This window comes from Piliocolobus tephrosceles, chromosome 3 (assembly GCF_002776525.5).
Source record: "Piliocolobus tephrosceles isolate RC106 chromosome 3, ASM277652v3, whole genome shotgun sequence".
Classification (NCBI taxonomy): Eukaryota; Metazoa; Chordata; class Mammalia; order Primates; family Cercopithecidae; genus Piliocolobus; species Piliocolobus tephrosceles.
In genome coordinates this window covers 44,329,117-44,350,829 of record NC_045436.1, presented here as the reverse complement: position 1 = coordinate 44,350,829, position 21,713 = coordinate 44,329,117, and the positions used below count along the sequence as shown (strand labels likewise).

Below are 21,713 nucleotides of genomic sequence, written 5' to 3'. Positions count from 1 at the left end.
AAAAGAGGCATCCAGAGAAGATCCCAGTGGTCCTGTCTCAGTACTATGAGTCGTTGCTTGTTAGCAGCTGGATGTGAAGTTACTGAGTTATGATTCAGCTGAAGAGTGAGTCTTGGAAATCGCTGGGGCTCTCTGAAGGAACAGCATGAGTTACGTGTATTTGACAGTTGCTCTGAGTGGTCTCGATTACTTATCCAAGCATTCATGATTCCCTCAGGTAAAATTTTGTCTCCAAGACTATGTCACGTATGCTAGATGGGCTCATGATAACTGGTGAGGAACTTGCTTTTGGATGGAAAATGATTATTTGTGAGAAGCCTGTACCCTTTGTTTTATATTAAGAAAATGCAAGACTTGTGTTAGTGTTCTTTGTTTAAAAAATCATGTTTGCCTCTTATTTACCAGAAGAAACATATATGTAAATTCTGAAATAGAAGATAGCTGTGACAAACTGATTCATTTTCTATTACTCTGTTGCTAGAGATTTTAAAGCTAGTGATCATTTAAATGGGTAGGGAGAATGTGGTCCTAACAGATTCCCTAAAGTCATGGAAAATTAACAGTTCAAATCAGTAGGCTATAATGAAACTCAGTTGGTAAATTTTCTACAAGTCTATAGATTTAATGCAAAAGACCCTGAGGCTCCTTTTCTTAAGAAGTCCGTTGAAGCTTTCAGAGGTTTTCCATCTACCAGTGAAACTGCAATGCAGAGGTTCTCTCAAAGCAGATTATATTAAAGTGTGCTTAAAATACTCTTCTGATTGCTTTTAAACAGCATGATCCTGGATAGGCAAACCGCTTCTAGAACTGGCATATAGTATAATATTTTTCCTCCCACTGAATTTTGGCAAAAATGTATATGATTGTGGCATGGTTAATACTTTTCAGAAATTGTACATCAATGCCAGTGCCTGTACCCTTTAGTCTTTTAATGGGGAGATTGAAATGGCAACTTGATCTCTTAAGAATTTCAGTACAGAAGAGGATATGTGTTTTGAGCGTGTATGTTTACTAAGGGTTAAGAAATAACTTCTTTAAAAACTTTGTAGCTGATACGCCCCCACCTGCTTACCTGCCTCCTGAAGACCCCATGACCCAGGATGGCTCTCAGCCGATGGACACAAACATGATGGCGCCTCCCCTGCCCTCAGAAATCAACAGAGGAGGTAAAACTAATTGCTACCTGTTCCCTTTCTTAGAGTCTAAAGTTTGTGCAGATGTTGCTTTCTCTCACAAATTGTTGTTCGTCTTTAAAAAGAGAGCTATTTGAGAAAAATAGAGCCCAATGATAAGAGAAGCTGAGTAGAATTCCTAGATAACAAGTAAGTCTTTCATTTAAAGAACAAATACACTGACTTAACTAATGAAGACCTGAGAATAATTTTGCAGTTATCTGTTTAGATCTTTAATACTTAATCATTTTTAACTGATGATGAATTTTTTTTTTTTTTTTTTTTTTTTTTTTTTTTTTTTTTTTTTTTTGAGGTGGAGTTTTGCTCAGGTCGCTCAGGCTGGAGTGCAATGGCCCAATCTTGGCTCACTGCAACCTCCACCTCTGGGTTCAAGTGATTCTCCTGCCTCAGCCTCCTGAGTTGCTAGGATTACAGGTGCACACCACCACACCCGGCTAATTTTTGTATTTTTAGTAGAGATGGGGTTTCACCATGTTGGCCAGGCTGGTCATGAACTCCTGACCTCAGGTGATCCACCCACCTTGGCCTCCCAAAGTGATGGGATTATAGGCGTGAGCCACCACACCCAGCCAAAAAGAGTATTTTTAAATGAACAAAATGGTATTTAGAAACCATAAGTATAACAGAACTAAAGTAGAGTTTTCACTGGTGATTTCCAAAGTTGGAAGTTGGTATAACTGGGCTGTCCAAAGGCTTTCTTCTGTAATTAGCATAGATACTCATAAACCCCATCTATTTTTCAGGCCTTTTATGTGTGTAACTACAACTGGAACAAACTAATAGAATTTCTTTCTTGCTGTTTGTTTCTGACTTTGTTACTGAAAGAAATTGAGGCACAAGTTTTTCCCCTTCTCAGCCTGAAGAACTTGCAGGCAGAAATGAAAATTTCTTCCCCCTCCAGTAACGGGCGGGTCTTTGATTCCAGCACTGTATTGTTCTTAGCAGTGACCGGGTGGAGGACGCCGTCACTCTTCCAGCCTTGCATAGGCAGGTAGCATAGACTTAAGTGAGCAGAGAACTCAGGTAAATGAGTTTGGTAGACTCTCTGAGAATCTGTTAGAATCCACAGCCACACTGGCAGATAAAACTGTTCCTAAGTAACGTCTCATGAAGGAAAGTGCTTCGCTGCTGCACTCAACACATGGCATGGATCATGCAATTTATATAATGTTTATGCAAATTGAAGTTAAAGTGCAGTTTGGTTACTAGGTATGTCTTATTTCATTCTTAGTGCTTTCTTATTAAAATAGGAGATACTTATTAAAATAGGAGTTGCTTGTATTTTTAAGTACTTAAAATTGATTTTGTCTCTATGATACATTATACAGTGGTAACTGCCTGTCATTATACATTTATCCAAACCCATAGGATGTACACCACCATGAGTGAACCCTGATGTAAACTGTAGACTCCGGGTGTACGGGTGTAGGTCTGTAGGATGAATGTTGGTTCATCAGTTACAACAAATGTGCCACTCTGGTGGGGGATATTAATAATGGGGGAGGCTAAGAAGGTGTGGGGGTGGGGGACATATGGAAAATCACTCTATCATATGCTCAATTTTGCTGTGAATGTAAAACTGCTCTAAACATTGATTTAAAAATTGGTGATGAAGGCTGGGTGTGGTGGCTCACGCCTGTAATCCCTAGCACTTTGGGAGGCTGAGGCAGGTGGATCACCTGAGGTCAGGAGTTTGAGACCAGCCTGGCCAACATGGTGAAACCCTATCTCTACTACAGATACAAAAATTAACTGGGTATGGTGGTAGGTGCCTGTTGTTCTAGCTACTTGGGAGCCTGAGGCACGGGAATCACTTGAACTCAGGAGGCAGAGGTTGCAGTGAGCTGAGATCACACCATTGCACTCCAGCCTGGGCAACAAGAGCAAAACTCAGTCCCCCCCCCCCCCCCCCCCCCCCCCCGCAAAAAAAAAAAAACCCCCCCCCCCCCCCCCCCCCGCCCCCAAAAAAAAAAATTGGTGATGAACTCAAAGAACCTTTCTTGGATGTACAGTGTCATCAATTGGAATGTACACCATTTTAATCAATATGATTTTTAAATCTTTTTTATTACCTCTGTGTTTTATGGTTCCTGATTATCTCTTAAACATCTTATCAAACATAATTCTTTGTCAATGAACACTCTGGTTGGGGGAAGTAACCCTTATCTCACACATCTGTGGAATTTATATTTGGAGACCAGGATACCAGGGGAGAATCGGCACAGTACCACACTATTAGGAGCATGTGGACCCAGTAACTATTATTGCTAAACCCAAAATGTCTAATTTCAGGAAACAGATCTTTAAATTGCTTTAAGATTTTTTTCATTTAAATAGCTTTAAATTTTTTTTTTCCTTTATAGTTTATAGTCAGTCAGTATTTTCACGAGGAAGGAATGTTGGCCATTTTTTTTCTTTCCCGCCTTTTTTTTTTTTTTTTTTTTTTTTTTTTACTTCTTTTTAACCTTTGGTGATTTTCCTAGAGCAGGGGTCAACAAACTACAGCCCACAGGCCAGTTCAGCCTGCTATCTGTTTTTGTGAATAAAGCGTTATTGGGCCACAGCTGTATTCATTTATTACATATTGTCTATGACTGCTTCTGTGTTACAAGGGGAGAACTGGATCGTTGTGATAAAGATTATACAGCCCACAAAATCTTTCTGGCCTTTCACAGAAAAAATTGATCAACCTCTGACCTAGATGAATAGTATTTTGAAGTATCCTGATAGCTGATAAAAGCCTTCTGTTAATAATGTTGCAGTCTGCTTTAAGATTTGGCACTGGTAAATCACTAAAGTTTTGCTCTTTGGATTATGGCAAATTGATGTGGTAGAGTTGCTTAGCAAGCAGGGAAGATAGTGTATGTTTTTAGCTAACTACTTACGTATGTAAAGCAGCTAACTTACATGTGGGTTTTTTAATGAGTATTTTCCTTTTTTTTTTTTTTCTTGTGTGTGTGTGGTGTGTGTTATTGTTTTTGTTTTTTTTTTGTTTTTGTTTTTGTTTTTTTTTTTTACCAATTTCTAAAAGTGCATTTTAGTATTTGTGGAATTTGATGTTAAGAACACAGAGGTGTTTCTCCCTTAGCAGTTATAGTCTGGGCTTCTGATGTGGACTTTCTTTCTTTTCTTTCTCTTATTATTGTACATCCAAGACTTCATAAACCTCAGATCATTATATTATTGGTATGCTGGAAATATATGGTTTGTATTCCAGGAATCTCTAAAGCAGTGGTACTAGAGGTTTTACTACAGAAGGAATTCATCTTTAAAACCTTTTAGTTGCAAATGTTTAGAACCATGTTCTGTTTGGAGATTTGTTAGTCTTAAGAGATTTGACTTAACAAGCTGCATCCTGTCAGTAAAGTTGGGTAATTTCCATTGTTGGCCCATTCTGGGAATGGAGAGACAAAACACACCTGCTCTGCATGACTTAAAGCAAATATAAGGAAGTTAGCATGAAATCTGGATGAGAAAGATATGATTCATTCTGTAAGAATGGCCAGCTGGCAAGATTTCTTCCTGAGTTTGAGAACTGGAGCAACACTGTAGCTGTGATAGTTATTGGCAACTTAATATGAGGTAAAGTAACTTTTTATCAATAATTAGAAACTGATTTTCGTTGCTTTGAATAAGCATAGGCATACTTAGTCTTTGCCAAAAGTAATTCATTTTTATGCCAATACCTTTGGCATATTTCCTATCTTCTATTGTTCTCTTCCCACTTATTTTTTCACTTGTCACTTGTTGTGTTTCTTTAGATGGTGAGCCAAAGTCTATGGTAGGGGTGATTTCCATTTCTGCATATTACAAAGCAATTAGCATATTGTTAATATTCAACAAAAGTTTTTGCTGTGCTTCCTTATCTGGTGTTTTGGTTATCTGATAGTAACTGGAGAAAATGGTTTTCCAGTTTTCTCCAATTAGGAGAATAAGGAGAATGTCATATTTAGTTACGAAGTACCTGCTTTAAACATCATAGAAAAACTGTATACATTATAATAGCAATTGCTTTTCCAATGTCTTCATTCCATGATCCTGAGCCAATTCAACCACACGGTTTCAGTTTTTGAGAGCCTGAGGCACTAACTTTGGTTGATATAACGTTTTCTTTCCTATAGATGTTCAGGCGGTTGCTTATGAGGAACCAAAACACTGGTGCTCTATTGTCTACTATGAGCTCAACAATCGTGTGGGTGAAGCGTTCCATGCCTCCTCCACAAGTGTGTTGGTGGATGGTTTCACTGATCCTTCCAACAATAAGAACCGTTTCTGCCTTGGGCTGCTCTCCAATGTTAACCGGAATTCCACTATTGAAAACACCAGGCGGCATATTGGAAAAGGTGAGTTTTTGCTTTAACCTCTTTCAGATGTTTATCTGTTGTGTCCCTGTTCCTCCAGAGCTGACTTAAAATCATTCCTGTAACAAACTAGTGTAGCAAAGACCAAGTCATTTCACTTGCTGCAGTTTGTAAATATTTTTCCAGTTTCTGCTATCAGGAAGCTCTTGCAGTCAGTGATTTTTGTGGTCGATCAACTGTCATAATATTGAAATTAATTACTTGAAATTATGATTTGCCATTTTAAGACACTATTCTGTATGATACTTTGCTACCGAATAAATTGGCTGTTAAAAAATGAATTACAACCTAAAATTAAAAGCAAATTAAAGTTAATTGCTTAATTGTATTTCAGATGAATACCATAACTCAGTAAATAGAAAAGAAAGAACTAGATTCTAGCACAAACATCGTGCAAGGGGGCACGATAGAACCCTGCAGTGAATGTACTTTCACAGGGACACCAGATTGAACAACTGTCCATATAAGAGCAACTGTCCATATCCTCAGCCTAGGCTGAGTGGAATAGATAGAGTAGGGGCAGGATTTCAAATAAATCCTGAATTCTTTTTAGTAAACTTGATTATTTCATAGCAGTATGAGTGAAACCATTCTGAAATTTTCATATGTAAAGATGAAGCAAATGACTAAATGTGTGGATATTGTTGGGAGCCTGGGTTTCCACTGTGGAAGATAGACATATAAATGCATAGGGGAGCAAAAAATAAACTCTATGAAGGAGAATAGAAGTATCAATGCAAAATTCTGATTTTAATAATACTTATGTGTATGTATGTTTAAGTTCTCATGTATTACGTATGTGCATGTGTATGCATCTGTATATGTGTTTTTACGTGCATATGGTTTCTGATCTGCCTGCTGAAAGGGCCCAGAAGCGTACATACCCAGTAGCAATAAGCATGTCTAGTGTTCAGATCATCATCACTAATACCATGTCCCACTAAAAGGAGCTAGGGCCCCTTGAAGAAATGGCTGACCCCTAGGCTGGGATAGGTAGGCACAGGAGGACCCTAGAGCATCTTGTTGTGGCGGAAAGTAAAGAAATGCTTATGGAAATCATGGGGCATGCCTCAGGAGCCAACTCTCAGACAATTTGAGCCCCAAAATAATTACAGTGATGAATTTTACTTCATTTTATTTATTTATTTATATTTTTTTGAAATGGAGTCTCCCCCTGTCACCCAGGCTGGAGTCCAGTGGTGTGATCTTGGCTCACTGCAACCTCCACCTCCCAGGTTCAAGTGATTCTTGTGTCTCAGCCTCCTCAGTAACTGGGAGATTACAGGTGTTCACCACCATGCTCGGCTAATTTTTGTATATTTAGTGGAGTCGTTGAGTTTTACCTTGTTGGCTAGGCTGGTCTCGAACTCCTAACCTCAAATGATCAGCCTGCCTTGGCCTCCCGAAGTTCTGGAATTACAGGTTGTGAGCCACTGTGCCTGGCCTCAGTATGGCATTGAATTTTACACCATTGAAAAACAATATGAATTCATAAGTCCATACTCATAATAAATAGATAATTAAGTGAATGGGGAAGGCTGGTTGACAAATACAGAGTGAGTGCTAAAGTTTGAATGTCATCATTTTGCAACCATCGTAGTAAGGATCAGGCAAGAATCATCAATGGATGCTAAATATAAAGAAAATGTTTAGGAGAATCAGTATATTTGCATGGTCTTAAGAGTGTTTATCCTCAAACTGCCTTTTAATATGACGGAGAATAAAAAGCATTAACTAAACAGTGGAGAAAGTGTATCATTTGTATTTTAATTGTAATTGTATAATTGATGGATGCCCAGTTTTGACTGGGAGATCAAAATTATCATCACCGATGAGAGACAGATGGGTATCATATACCTCCAGATGTCATACCCTGAGAAGGCCATAACATCACCTACACAGGATTCCAGCTGATAATGCAAATCCGAATCTAATCCTGAGGAAATATCAGACAGACTCAAAACATTCTATTAAAAAGGGTGAAGAAGGGGGACTAATTTTTCCAAGATGTCAGTGTCAAAAGACAAAGGTATGGAAATGTTTCAGATTAAAAGTAGTTAAAGAGATATGACACCTGCATGCAATATCTAGCCCTGGATATGATCCTGTACTGAACAGGAGAAAAATATTAATATTGTAAAGGACATTATTGAGGTCAGCAGGCAAAACTGAAATATGAATGGTGGATTAGACCAATGTTAAATGTATTAGCATTGCCAACTATACTATGGCTATATAAGAGACTATCACTATTCTTAGGAGATACTTAAGTATTTAAGGAAGTGGTTCAGGAAGAAATTAGTATGTAAAGATACCTGTCTACTCACCACCTATCTACCTAAAACCTGTGTTACAATACATACATACAGACAGACAGACACATGCATGGTGCGTGTGCAGCAGCAGTGGGGAGAGAGGGCCCAAGCGATCAAGCAGATGGAGTAAATTGTCACAATAGATGCATCTGGATAATGGTTATACGGGTATTCTTTGTTCTGTTTTTCTTTGTTGCCTTTCAAACTTTTCTACAAATCTGAAATTATTTCCAGGGTAAAAGTATGAAACAGTGACCTGTGAAATTTAGAACAGTGGACCAGATTAAAAGGTTATTTATTAGATGCTTTAAAAGCACTCAAGATAAAGTGTAACATTTAATCCTGAGGGGAAGAAAACTCCAACTCTTAAATCAGGAATTGGTAGATACTTTCTTGTATAATTAAAGGAAAAAACTCTGACTATAAATTTAATAATGAAATGCTAGAACCTAGGTTCATAACATACATAGATACCTCTCTATGGTCTGCAAACCTCTGAAATTGTATATAAACAAAATTTTGCATACATTTGGGAGGAAAGGACATACTTTTCATTAAATTCTAAAGATGACTCTTACCCCAAAGTAACAAAAAAAAAATTGTACTATGGGACATTTCCTCCTAAAACATTATTAAGAAAATAAGGATTCTTGGAATGCTGTTATTTAAAATTGTTCCAGATGCCCTGAATAGTGTACTCAAATATACAATTATAGATAATGGAAATAAGGCAGGATTATTATGTGTAGATGATATGTGTGATTGACAATATTCTCAGGATAGATTCTTGAAGTGAAATTAGTAGATCAAAATCTACTGATATATTTCACCCAATTACTTTCCAAAAAGTAATTCCAGCTCTTTGGGACACTAAGGCAGGTGGATCAGTTGAGGTCAGGAGTTCGAGACCAGCCTGGGCAACATGGTGAAACCGGGTCTCTACTAAAAATACAGAAATTAGCCAGGTATGGTGGCACATGCCTGTAATCCCAGCTACTCGGGAGGCAGAGGAAAAGTTATCACTTGAATTTGGGAGGCGGAGGTTGCCGTGAGCTGAGATCAAGTCACTGCTCTCTAGCCTGGGTGACAGAGGGAGACTGTCTCAAAATAAATTAATTAATTAAAATAAAATAAATAAATACATACATGCATGCATAAAATGAATTTGCATTCATACCAGAAATATATGAGTGCCTTTCTCCCTTCATCCATGCCAGTATTATGGTTGGGCATTGTGCCTATTCAAATGATATGATTATTTATCTAGAAACTTCCAAAGAATCTATCTTTTAAAAATTATGTAAGTCATTTTCCTTTAATCTGGTAATAACCAGTTAGAAAATATAATGAAAGGGGAAATCCCCTTCCCAATAGCCACAGAAAACATCAGTTTCTTTGAAATAATCTGAACCTGCAATATGTGAGAATTACATGAAGAAACCAAATTTAACTGAGAGAGGGAAAATTTGAATAAATAGGCAGTCTGTGTTCCTTAAAGGGAAGGCTTAATATTGTGAGAACATTTTAAGCGTATTAATTCCATGTAATTTAATTTATAGGTTGAAACAACTCTTTTCAGAATCACAGTGTGATTTTTTTGAAAACTGGAAAATGTATTCTGAATATTACCTGGAAGAATAAGCAAGTAAGGCTAGCTAACTTTGTAAATGGAAAAATAAAGAAAAAAATTATTGGCATTAGGGTTAATAAAACATTGTAAAACTACAAGTAAACCAGTGTGTAGACAAAACAGTAGAATGAGTTAAACTCAGACTATTCTGTACATAAAAATATAATGTATGTTAAGTGAAGCATAGCAAATCAGTAGAGTCTTCTAATGGTTCTACAAAACCAAGTTAACTTTTGGGTGAGGCTGGGAAAGAGAAACCCTGACCTCATACTATATATGCAAACAGATTAATGAGTTGAATGTTTTTCAAAAGGCAAACAATTAAAAAGCTAGAAGAAAATATGCTTGATCAGAGAGGTAGAAATTTTCTAAGCATAAAATCAACAAAGGATTGTAAAAGGTTTGACTAAGAGATTGCAAACTTCTGTAGGTTAAAAATATGTCACAAATAAAAGACAAAGGACTAATAGGGAAACAAGAAAGTATTTATATCCTTCTTACATGAACAGTTCATAAAAAAAATAAAAATAGGACCCCAGTGAGATAAGTAGGTAAGAAGTATGAACAGTGAATTCACAAGAGAAACACAGATGGCTAATAAACTATGAGAGCATACTCAGCCTCACAGGCAAATTAAACAATTATTTGTCAACTATAAATTAGGGAAATTTTATTTTTGCTCTACACGCAGATTCAGTACTGGCACGGGTGAAATGAGAAAAGCATTCCTGCACTGCTGGTGACAGTGTAAATTGATGCATTCTGGAAAGTCATTTGGCAGAGTTAATCAGCAGTCTTCGATCCAATAATTTAACTTCCAGGAATCTCTCCTAAGGATATTATCAAAAATTGTCCAGAGACATTTATCATGGCATTACTATAAAAGCAGAAACTTGCTATCAAGCCAGTGGTCCACTAATGGGAAAATCATTTTAAAAACACTCATACAATCATACAGATATTTTAAATGTTTGCAAAGACATTTTAATGATAGCCAAAACCAAATACAGTGTATCAAACTATTAATAATTATTGCCTCTGAGTCACTAAAAGAGTGATAACATTTTCCGCCTCTTTATATTTTGATTTACTTTCTGATTTTTCAGGATGAAAATGTGTCAGTTTTATCAGGAAAAATTAGTAGCACACACACTCTTAAATTGTTTTCCCTACATCAGGCCAAACAAATGGGCTTCTGCTCCAGCAGCTATTTAATTGTTACAGAAATCCTCACTGTTGTGTATACATATAAACACAACATGTAACATTTTCTATGAGACACAGTATAGCCTTGACTAAGTCATACCAGAGTTACCTACAAGGTGGATCATTTAAACCCACATGGGATCTAACGCTGCTGGGTGACCTATATAAAGTCATCTCCCACAGTGGTGTGGGGCTTTGTGAGAATGAGTTTTTTACCTCTACTTTACTTTTTTTAAAGGCAGGGTAAGACCAATTTCCTACACTTTAAGCACCCTGGGTCTCAAAGGAAGAAGTTAGGAGCAGGTGATCGTTTAGTGAGATCTAATTTTACATACACCGTATGACTTTTCTAGTTTCATTTTCATGGTTTTTTTAACTGGTTCTTATATCTTACAGCTCTTGGCAATACTTCTTCCACCTGTGACTTTACAGTTCCTCTCTTCTCTTTCTCCTCTCTTCCCTTTCTAAAATTTTCCAAACATCTTAGCTGTACAAGAAATGCAAGAGCGCTTTATAGTAAATACATAGCATCCAGGTTTTATTATGTTGTATTTTTAGAGTGAAAATACACTTTCCATGTCTGGCCAAGTAGAACATTAATTACTTACCAAAATGAAATTGCTTCATTTTGTTGTTGTTGTTGTTGTTGTTGTTATTTGAGACAGGGTCTCACTCTGTCACCCAATCTGGAGTGCAGTGGCTTGATCACAGCTCACTGCAGCCTTGACCTCCTTGCCTCAAGCAATGCTGCCACCTCAGCCTCTGTGTAACTGGGACTACAGGCGTGCACCACTATGCTAATTTTTTTCTTTTCTTTTTTTTTTTTTTTTTTTGTGGAGACAGGGTTTCACCATGCTGCCCAGGCTGGTCTTGAACTCCTGAACTCAAGCAATCTGTCCACCTTGGCTTCCCAAAGTGCTGAGATTACAGGCCGGAACCACTGTGCCCGGCCTATTAGTATTTTTTTAAACATTTTGTTATTTTCTAGAAACCTCCTAGATACTGTATTAACTAATATAGTTAACTAAGATTTTATCAGTCATACATCAGCCACCCCAATCTTTTGGCACCAGGGACCAATTTCATGGAAGACAATTTTTCCGCAGGGGATGGGGAAGGGATAGTTTCAGGATGAAAGTGTTCCACTCAGATCATCAGGCATTAGATTCTCATAAGGAGCACGCAACCTAGATCCCTCACATGCACAGTTCACAATAGGGTTCATGCTTCTATGAGAATCTAATGTTGCCGCTGATCTGACAGGAGGGGGAGCTCAGGCTGTAATGCTTACTCACCTCCTGCTGTGTGGCCTGGTTTCCAACAGGCCACAGACTGATACGGGTCCATGGCCCCAGGGGTTGGGGACCCCTGTTGTACAGGACTTAGAGAATAGCTATCTAACTAGCCAAAGTTTAAATCCATGTAAATTTAAGTTTCTGTGTTGAAGCTGCACAGGTGCCTTTGAGCTATAAAAATTAATAATAACTAAATTATATGCTTTGTCTTCCAATAGGAGTTCATCTTTATTATGTTGGAGGGGAGGTGTATGCCGAATGCCTTAGTGACAGTAGCATCTTTGTGCAAAGTCGGAACTGCAACTACCATCATGGATTTCATCCTACTACTGTTTGCAAGATCCCTAGTGGGTGTAGTCTGAAAATTTTTAACAACCAAGAATTTGCTCAGTTATTGGCACAGTCTGTGAACCATGGATTTGAGACAGTCTATGAGCTTACAAAAATGTGTACTATACGTATGAGCTTTGTGAAGGTAAGTGAGCTCTGACTCCTCCATTTAGGGTCTCACATACTTTTGCTGTGCTTTTTTTTTTGCAATATGTGAATCTATATCCTCTTGATAATATGTTCATATTAGCTGACTTATTATCTAGGCATTTTTAAACTGTAACGAGAGTGTCAATTATTAGGAAAATATCATAGGAACATAGGAGTACTTGTATTAAATATCAATAGCTGTGGGTTTTAATAGCCTTTTCCTTATTCACATAGCACCACTTTAGCTATTGTATTACCAGTAGAATATGTTATGTTACATGTTTAAAATATAATTTAAATACATGGTTGTTTTACAAGATCAGTTGAGTAAACATCTTCCTTACTTTTTGTTCTTTGTTTTTAGTACTTTTATGATGGTAATGCTTGTTTTTGTTTCAACAGTAAGGAAGTGATCTTTTTGTAAAACTTAAAGTTCATCACATTGTAAATTGTGTTTGGTCAGGTTTTTTTAGTGGTTTCAGTAAGCCTCATGATTTTCTTACAATTCAAAAGTTAATAAGGCCCTTGCCCAAGACAAATAGATGCCTTAGCTCAAAGATTGCATTGTAAGGTTTGATGAGGGAGAAGGTTAAACACATTGCTCATAATAATTGATCTTTATGCTGTCTCATCTTCTGCCTTTGAGAAATAAAAATTTTTAGGATGCCATTGAAATCTAAAAAACCTTAAACATCCAATTAGATTTCATGAGTCAGTGACTTATTCTAGTAGCTGACCTGTCTCTGAATTCTCAAAAATAAGTTTCATCCTCTTGTACTTTGAGAAACAGAACTAATTATATATTTGAGTGAGGTCATTACCTTTTATGTCTTCTGTTCAGAAGCTCACCCAACTTGTTGTTAAACCTGTTTTGTCATGTATTTATTACTGAGGATAATTTTGGAGCCTTACTTGTTAATCATCCCTTAGATCAAAGATATCTTTTCCTGAATATAATTACTTTTCCTGCTTATTTAAAGCATCTTAGATTTTCAGTGTGTTCCCTTAGTGTTTGTTTTTGTTTGTTTGCTTGCTTGCTTCCTTTTTGCAGTGTACTTCAACAGTTATTTGTAGCTGAGTCTGGTACCTTGTTAGTATTAAGAAAATTTTTTTACCCTTTAAAGAGGTTGACCTATATGCTATGTACATATGGGGCTACAAAGGCCTATCTTATTCATTATTAACATGTGCTGTTTAATTTTTGACTTAGCATTTGGCTCAAATGGTTTTTAAAATAAGAACAGTGACCTGCCAGAAGTGTTTTCGTTTATTGTTTTTATTGTTATGGAGGAAAGAACAACTCTTGAGAGTCGAGGTGCAGTTTCCAGTTTTTTCTGCCATTTTAACTGTGTGATTAAGGCACAGATTTCTTCTCTGGTTCTCATGTTTATTATCTTTGAAATGGGGGTGGATGGAGTTGAGAACTGTGGTAATTATTATTAAGGTCTCTCAGTGAGTCTATTATTGAAGGACCACTCTAGGAGAATTTATGACTTTAATGTTCCAATTAGCTTCCTGCTCAAACTCATTTTTATTGTTTATCCAATCAATGTTCATTATTTTACTTTTGTACAGTTTTAATAATTTACTTTTACACAAGTAAAAACAACCTTTACACTAATAAAAGTATTTATAGTGCAAAGTTATGCATTCAAAATTTATTAGATTTTATTCGTTCAGCAGATATTTTAGCACTATTTCAGGGAAGTAATACAAAGATGAAAAAGCACCTAAAGTCTCTATCATCAAGATCCTTATGCTTTAGTATATCTTTAATTATAATCTGATAAGCACTAGAATGGAGAGTTATACAAGATATAATGAACTTAGCCTGGAAGTTGGATTTAGAGAGCTGAAGGTAAATAATATTTTAAAATCCTGCTGAATGTTAAAGAGAAGCTGTTTATCATATGTTAGCAACAAAAAATGTGCACACAGTTTTTACAGAACTGTTCTTTATTACATAGACTGCATACTTTATCCTCTCCCATTCAACATTTTAAAGAAATTATAAGAGAACATTTTACTAACAATAGCCAATCTTGTGCTGTTTTTAAAATGATCATTTTTGGATGATAACATAGAACATATTTTATAAATTATTTGTACTTTAAACTCTATGTCTGAAAAGTCCAAGTCAGCTCAGCTGAACACATATTTATAGAGCTTCTGCTTTCTGTCATTATGCTATATATTGGAGGAAAAGATCAATTCCTGCCTTCAAAGATGTTGATATCTGATGGAGAAACCTGCACATAAGCCTGTAAATTAAATTTAGGAGTTTGTTTATATTTACAAATGCATGAGTGTACATACATCTATATAGTTACATATATCTATATAGATGTAGTTTATACAAGTTTTGATATTCGGATATATTTCCTTTTCTTTCTTTCTTTTTTTTTTTTTTTTAAGACAGAGTCTTCCTCTGTCACCCAGGCTGGAGTGCAATGGTATGATCTCGGCTCACTACAACCTCTGCCTCCCAGGTTCAAGCAATTCTCCTGCCTCAGGCTCCCGAGTAACTGGGATTACAGGCGTGTGCCACAGCACCCGGCTAATTTCTGTATTTTTAGTAGAGTCAGAGTTTCGCCACGTTGGCCAGGCTGGTCTCAAACTCCTGATCTCAAGTGATCCACCTGCCTGAGATAGAGTCTTGCTCTGTCACCCAGGCCGGAGTGCAGTAGTGTGATCTTGACTCACGGTAACCTCCGCCTCCTGGATTCAAGTGATTCTCATGCCTAAGCTTCCCAAGTAGCGGGGATTACAGGGATACACCACCACACCTGGCTACCTTTTATATTTTTAGTAGAGATGGGGTTTTACCATGTTGGCCAGGCTGGTCTGGAGCTCCCGACCTCAGGTGATCTGCCCGTCTCGGACTCCCAAAGTGCTGGGATTACAGGTGTGAGCCACTGCGCCTGGTCCCAGATCTATTTCTTAAAACTGCTGGAGTAGATAGGTAGCAGAAATAAATAGAACCCAACCTTCTCTGATACTCCTCATGAAACAGTGACTAAAGGATTAATCATTGTCCATCCCCACCAATGAGTTTTTGGTCTTTGCAGTAGCAGTTACTTTTCTCTTTTTCATAGAGACTTTATTCTGTGGAACTCTACTGTCTTGGTGCAGTAGTTCTGACAAGCTACCTTCTTGTACAAATGAATGATAGAATGTATTGATTCATGGCAATGGCTAGGTGTCAATAATAGCTTTTTGGATACTTGAATGTACTCCTGCCCGTTTTGCTTAGAGATTGAAAGATCAAGAGCTGTGTGTTGATAGGAGGCTGATTCAGTGGCCGAATAAGGAAGAAATTGAATGTCAGTCTGTCTAGCATAGCTTTTTTGTTTTATTTTCTTGATAAAATGAGAATTTAATAATAGCTATTACATTACTATCAGAAATGGGCAATTAAAATAAAAGTTTTAAAGTGTCTTTATTAAGACAACTTTATAATGTATTTTAAAACCTTCATTCCTCAAGACCGGTATTCTTATTGGAATCCATGGATTCCGCCTGGGGAGCTAACATCCATCCCTTGAAATTGCTTGCCAAATTATGTGTGTGTTTGTACATGTGTGTCTTTTTCTCCCCGGCGGCGGGGGGCAGGGAGGAAAGATGCATAGCTTTAATCAGAGTCTTGGTTGTGTGAACCCTTCTTACTTAATAAGTTTAACCACTGAGTTAAAACAAGTTAAATGACCTCCGGTATGTTTTTCCTAGGGCTGGGGAGCAGAATACCACCGCCAGGATGTTACTAGCACCCCCTGCTGGATTGAGATACATCTGCACGGCCCCCTCCAGTGGCTGGATAAAGTTCTTACTCAAATGGGTTCACCTCATAATCCTATTTCATCTGTGTCTTAAATGGCCCCAGGCATCTGCCTCTTGAAAACTATTGAGCCTTGCATGTACTTGAAGGATGGATGAGTCAGACACGATTGAGAACTGACAAAGGAGCCTTGATAATACTTGACCTCTGTGACCAACTGTTGGATTCAGAAATTTAAACAACAAAACAAAACAAAAAAAACCACCTTGGTAGCATACTGTTGATATCAAGAACCTGTTTAGTTTACATCGTAACATTCTATTGTAAAATCAAACTAAAATGCAGACTTTTAGCAGGACTTTGTGTATAGTTAAAGGAGAAATGGCCAAGCCAGGGACAAATTGTCTATTAGAAAATGGTCCTAAGAGATTCTTTGGTGTTTGGCACTTTAAGGTCATCGTTGGGCAGAAGTTTAGCATTAATAGTTGTTCTGAAACGTGTTTTATCAGGTTTAGAGCCCATGTTGAGTCTTCTTTTCATGGGTTTTCATAATATTTTAAAACTATTTGTTTAGCGATGGTTTTGTTTGTTTGTTTTAAGTAAAGGTTAGTCTTGATGATATACATAATAATCTTTCTAAAATTGTATACTGACCTTACTTGCTGTCAGAATAATGCTAGGCATATGCTCTTTGCTAAATATGTATGTACAGAGTATTTGGAAGTTAAGAATTGATTAGACTAGTGAATTTAGGAGTATTTGAGGTGGGTGGGGGGAAGAGGGAAATGACAACTGCAAATGTAGATTATACTGTAAAAATTCAGTTTGTTGCTTTAAAGAAACAAACTGATATCTGAATTTTGCTGTGTTTCTATTTTTTAGAGATTTTTATCATTTTTTTCTCTCTCTTTTGGCATTCTTTTATCTCATGCTCTTCAAAAGGCAGTTCTGCAGCTGGTTAATTCATGTAACTGAGAACAAATGAATAATTCCTGCTATTCTGAAATTGCCTACATGTTTCAATACCAGTTATATGGAGTGCTTGAATTTAATAAGCAGTTTTTACAGAGTTTACAGTACAGAAATAGGCTTTAATTTTCAAGTGAATTTTTTGCCAAACTTAGTAACTCTGTTAAATATTTGGAGGATTTAAAGAACATCCCAGTTTGAATTCATTTCAAACTTTTTAAATTTTTTTGTATTATGTTTGGTTTTATTTTTCTTCTGTTAATTTTTTGTATTCACTTATGCTCTCGTACATTGAGTACTTTTATTCCAAAACTAGTGGGTTTTCTCTACTGGAAATTTTCAATAAACCTGTCATTGCTTACTTTGATTAAAAATTTGTCATTTCCTTTGTTCACCTACTAGATTTTAGGATCAGTAAAGTTTGCTACCCTTCTGAGAGTTTTTTTCTTAAATATCCTCCACCAAACATGAGTGAAATTACTATTTCAGAGACTGGACACAGCAGCATGAAGAGACTGGAGCCAATTTCAGTCACAAAACACAGGACATGTACACCTTTAAAAATTAAGAAAAACTACAAAAATCTTACGTGTATAAACTTTTTGATTTTAGAAATTACAGCAGCAGCACTTGTTGGTTAGTACCAGGCAGTCAACCAAAGCAACAATTTCTAAACTTCAGATGAAGATGCAAGCGTGACTGTGGGAGGAGGTAATAAAGGGGGTGGGATGAGAACTCACAGTGCAGCAGATCCTTTTGCAGTCTATTTAAGGCTGGGATGATCCCAACACTACCCGTTCCCCCACAAAAAAGTTTCCCAATGAGGGACACAGGGATTGAAGGACACTTAGATTATTTCCTGCCCCAATAGATGCCATTCTTTCTCCTTTACATTTTTGTGTATCTTTCCTGGAGTGTGTTTATGAGACCTGAAATTTAAGGACCCTCCCTTTTTAAACCTGGTTTGAAAGAAAAGAATGCCTTGCTTTTTCACCCCCAAAATACAACATCTATTCCCTAAACTATGACCAAGCAAAAATTTCTACTGCTGCTTTTTGTGTCCAAAAAACATCATGATATAAGTAGAGAAATCCCTGGACAGACAGTCCTACATTGTAACGCAAATTCACGCACATCTTTGCTGGGTCACTTAACTTCTGTGAATCTCTGTTTCTTCATTTGTCAAGTGGAAATAATATAGTTGGGCCTTGTCACAAAATTGAGGTGTAGATGCCTTAAAAACGCATCCGCCATGCAAGTGTGGGGATCAGTTGAACTCTCCCATACGCTCTTATTTTCCACTTACCTAAGTCATTTCAAGCACAGGCGATCTAGATAATAGTGATTGGTGAGATAAAATCAAAGATGATATTAAAACTATTAGGCTTAACAATGAAGTAAAGAGATAAAGAGCTCAGGCTAGGATTCCTCCTCCTTTTCCTAGTGAAAAGCCATTTTTGAGTTCCCATGGTTGCCTGGTGGGACAGTTATGCAAGTTGTTAGTTGGGTGTAGCAATGCTGGTAGCCAGCTTGAAGTTCTATCAGATAAAACATCAGGATCATCCCGTAGATTGAAATCTCCTGGTTGGGGACCTGTGGAGTTTGCAACATGGTGCATAAGTAGGTCCTTCATGGTTAAGTGCAACTCTATGTATTTTTGGTGAAATCTTAGGAAGACCATTGTCACCAGCCATAGGAGGCTATAAGTCTCTTGGAAAGGTTTAATTAAAGAAATGGAAAAAATCAACTATTAGAAGTGGAGGTCCCTAGAGCTATTGCGTCATTCTTCATTTGATAGTATTTGACTTCCATCAAGTTTCTTAGTTTTTCTTCACCCGTTTCCTTATCTGTAAAATGGAGACAATAAAGCCTATTTCCTGGGATTACCATGAAGATTAAGCTGATACATGCAAAGCAGTTAGAACCTCTCAATAAGTGTTAATACAGCCAGCTAAATCTGGCTGGGAAGACACCTGAAAGGAATTTTATTCAAGAGAGTTTGATGAAGACCTACTTACCTTTGAAGTATTTAATAAACACAGTGGAAGATTTATCTTTGAGGAACTCAGAGTCTAGAGAGAGAAACCTGGAGAAAGAAAACTAGCAATGCTTGAGTGCCTAGCCTGTTATTTTCCAGGACTCTGCAGGGGGTTCCCAAACATTGTCTGTCATCCTCCCAAGGACATATGAGATACTACTGTGTCCCCAACTCCTTATGGCATTTTTCTTTCTTTCTTCCTTCCTTCCTTCCTTCCTTCCTTCCTTCCTTCCTTCCTTCCTTCCTTCCTTCCTTCCTTCCTTCCTTTCTTTCTTTCTCTCTTTCTTTCTTTCTTTCTTTCTTTCTTTCTTTCTTTCTTTCTTTCTTTCTTTCCTTTCTTTCCTTTCCTTTCCTTTCTTTCTTGATGGAGTTTTAATCTTGCTGACCTGGCTGGGTTGCAATGGCGCGATCTCAGCTCACCGCAACCTCTACCTCCCGGATTCAAGTGATTTTCCTGCCTCAGCCTCCCAAGTAGCTGGGATTACAGGCATGTGCCACTATGCCCAGCTAATTTTGTATTTTTAGTAGAGATGGGATTTTCCCATGTTGGTCAGGCTGGTCTTGAATTCCTGACTTCAGGTGATCAGGCCGCCTCAGCCTCCGAAAGTGCTGGGATTACAGGTGTGAGCCACAGCACCCGGCCACCATTTTTCTTATAAATGAGGAAATTTAACTCAGAAGCTAAGTAAGTTGCCCAAAGTCACCTAGCTAGTTGGTGTGGAAATCAGAGTTTCAATTCAGATCTGACTTTAAAATCTAGAGTTAATTCTATTAAATACTATATTCTTTCTCTTGTGAGTTTACAGTCATATGTACTTACTATAAAATAAAGTAGAATGAAGAGCACAGAGGGAAGAAGTAGTTAAGACTTGGTTGGCTGGAGATCAGTGGAGTTTTTACAGAGGAAGTGTCATTTAAGATTGAGCTTTAATCTTGGGAAGCATTTTGATAATTGGAGAAACTCGTGGTCAGGAGAAGTCTCCAAGACAGATACTGTTGTTTGCCATGCCCCAGCATCTACCCCCCAGTTTTTAAAGATGTGCCTTCCAACCTCAGGGTGACTGGGATTTATCATACTGCATGACATATCACCTCTGGCCACTGTTGGGTGGAACCTGCTCTTTGGGAATTCTGGAGCTGGAAATAAAGTCTCTGAGTGGCTGAAGATACAGTAAACCTTGTGAATTGTCCCCTGTTATCTCACCTGCTATATGGGCTGGAGACAATAAAGAAGAGAGAATTCTCAGGGCATCCAGCGTCCTGGGTCTAGGATTTACCAAGACCTGCCACATTTCTGTTCTTTGCTATCCTACCCCACCTCCCTTTTGCCTAATGTGGTTTCATTTGGGTTTTTGTTCCTTAGAAGCAAATGAGGATTAAGTAATACTGTATGAAACTATTTGGCTGTTTAAAAAAAAAAAAAAAGATAGATCCTTTTTTAAATAGATCATTTTGTTTTAACCAAAATAATACTTGTTCATGAAAGATTTTTAAAGCATAGGATAAAAAAGCGGAGTCAGGCAGCAGATGCGTACTGGGCCCATAAAGTAAGGGATGAACAAAAAGAAGAAACCTAAAATCACCTGTATTAACCCATGATAATTAAATTAGTTTATCCTTGAACTAGGTCATGATAACCTGGCATAGAGGTAGCGTGCTATAGGAAATGCAAGTCTAGAGGTTAGTTGGATCACCTGCTTAGTAAAGAGATGATGATTGACTCCATTTTTTAAGCAGTTATTGCGTACCAATCCTGTGTCAGCCACTGTGGTGGGTGATAAAAGTGAACAAATCTCAGCCCTGCCCTCAAGGGGCCTGAACTCTAATGGGAAAGAGAGACAAGTAAATAGACTGATGGCACAGTGCCATGATAGCAAGGAGCAGAGAACGGTACATAACCCAGACAGGAGTAAGGGGAAAATTCTCAGAGGAGACAGTGCCTCAGAGCTGACTCCTGTATACTCTCTTCTGGGGTGATCTCTGGCCAGTTCTCCAGATCCTTTGAGGTGGGATGTTCGCTCTGTAAAATGGAAGATATACTCTTCAGGGATGCTGGGAGGATTGGGATCAATTAAATGCTGCTTATCATACCTGTCACCTAAGTTGATGCCCAATAAACGATAATTGCTGTTTTATGTTTTGTTAAGCTGGCAGGGTCATTTAGTTTCTAACTTACATATGTCTATTTGAAAATGCACTGTAACTACTTCAAATTAAAGATGAAAATTATATGGTATAAGAGTTATACCTCAATAAGGCTGTTACATTTTTTTAATTTAGAAAATTGAATCTATCAAATTCCCTTAGAAAATGTGAAAGTAATTTTTAAACTGAAAAATGTCACGGCCTATTCAATGGGTGACCAATAAATACTGATTAATGGACTTCATCTGTAATTTTTCAGGAGAACGTAAGTCCAAGACCTCCCTTATGTAGCCTGCTCTTAATCCA

General features: G+C 37.4%; 1 protein-coding gene across 5 annotated transcripts in view; it reads left to right on the top strand.

Moving 5' to 3' along the window:
• The window catches only part of SMAD1 (SMAD family member 1), an 89,181-nt gene extending 71,596 nt beyond the window's left edge, over window positions 1–17,585 (top strand). For all 5 annotated transcript variants that reach the window (XM_023227083.1, XM_023227076.1, XM_023227068.2 and 2 more), the window contains 4 exons: window positions 1,050–1,166; window positions 5,315–5,536; window positions 12,219–12,475; window positions 16,207–17,585. In XM_023227083.1, coding sequence (XP_023082851.1) covers window positions 1,050–1,166; window positions 5,315–5,536; window positions 12,219–12,475; window positions 16,207–16,350 — 740 coding nt within the window. In that variant the 3' untranslated portion in view covers window positions 16,351–17,585. The remainder of the gene's footprint in view (window positions 1–1,049; window positions 1,167–5,314; window positions 5,537–12,218; window positions 12,476–16,206) is intronic.
• The last annotated feature ends 4,128 nt before the right edge of the window (window positions 17,586–21,713 follow it).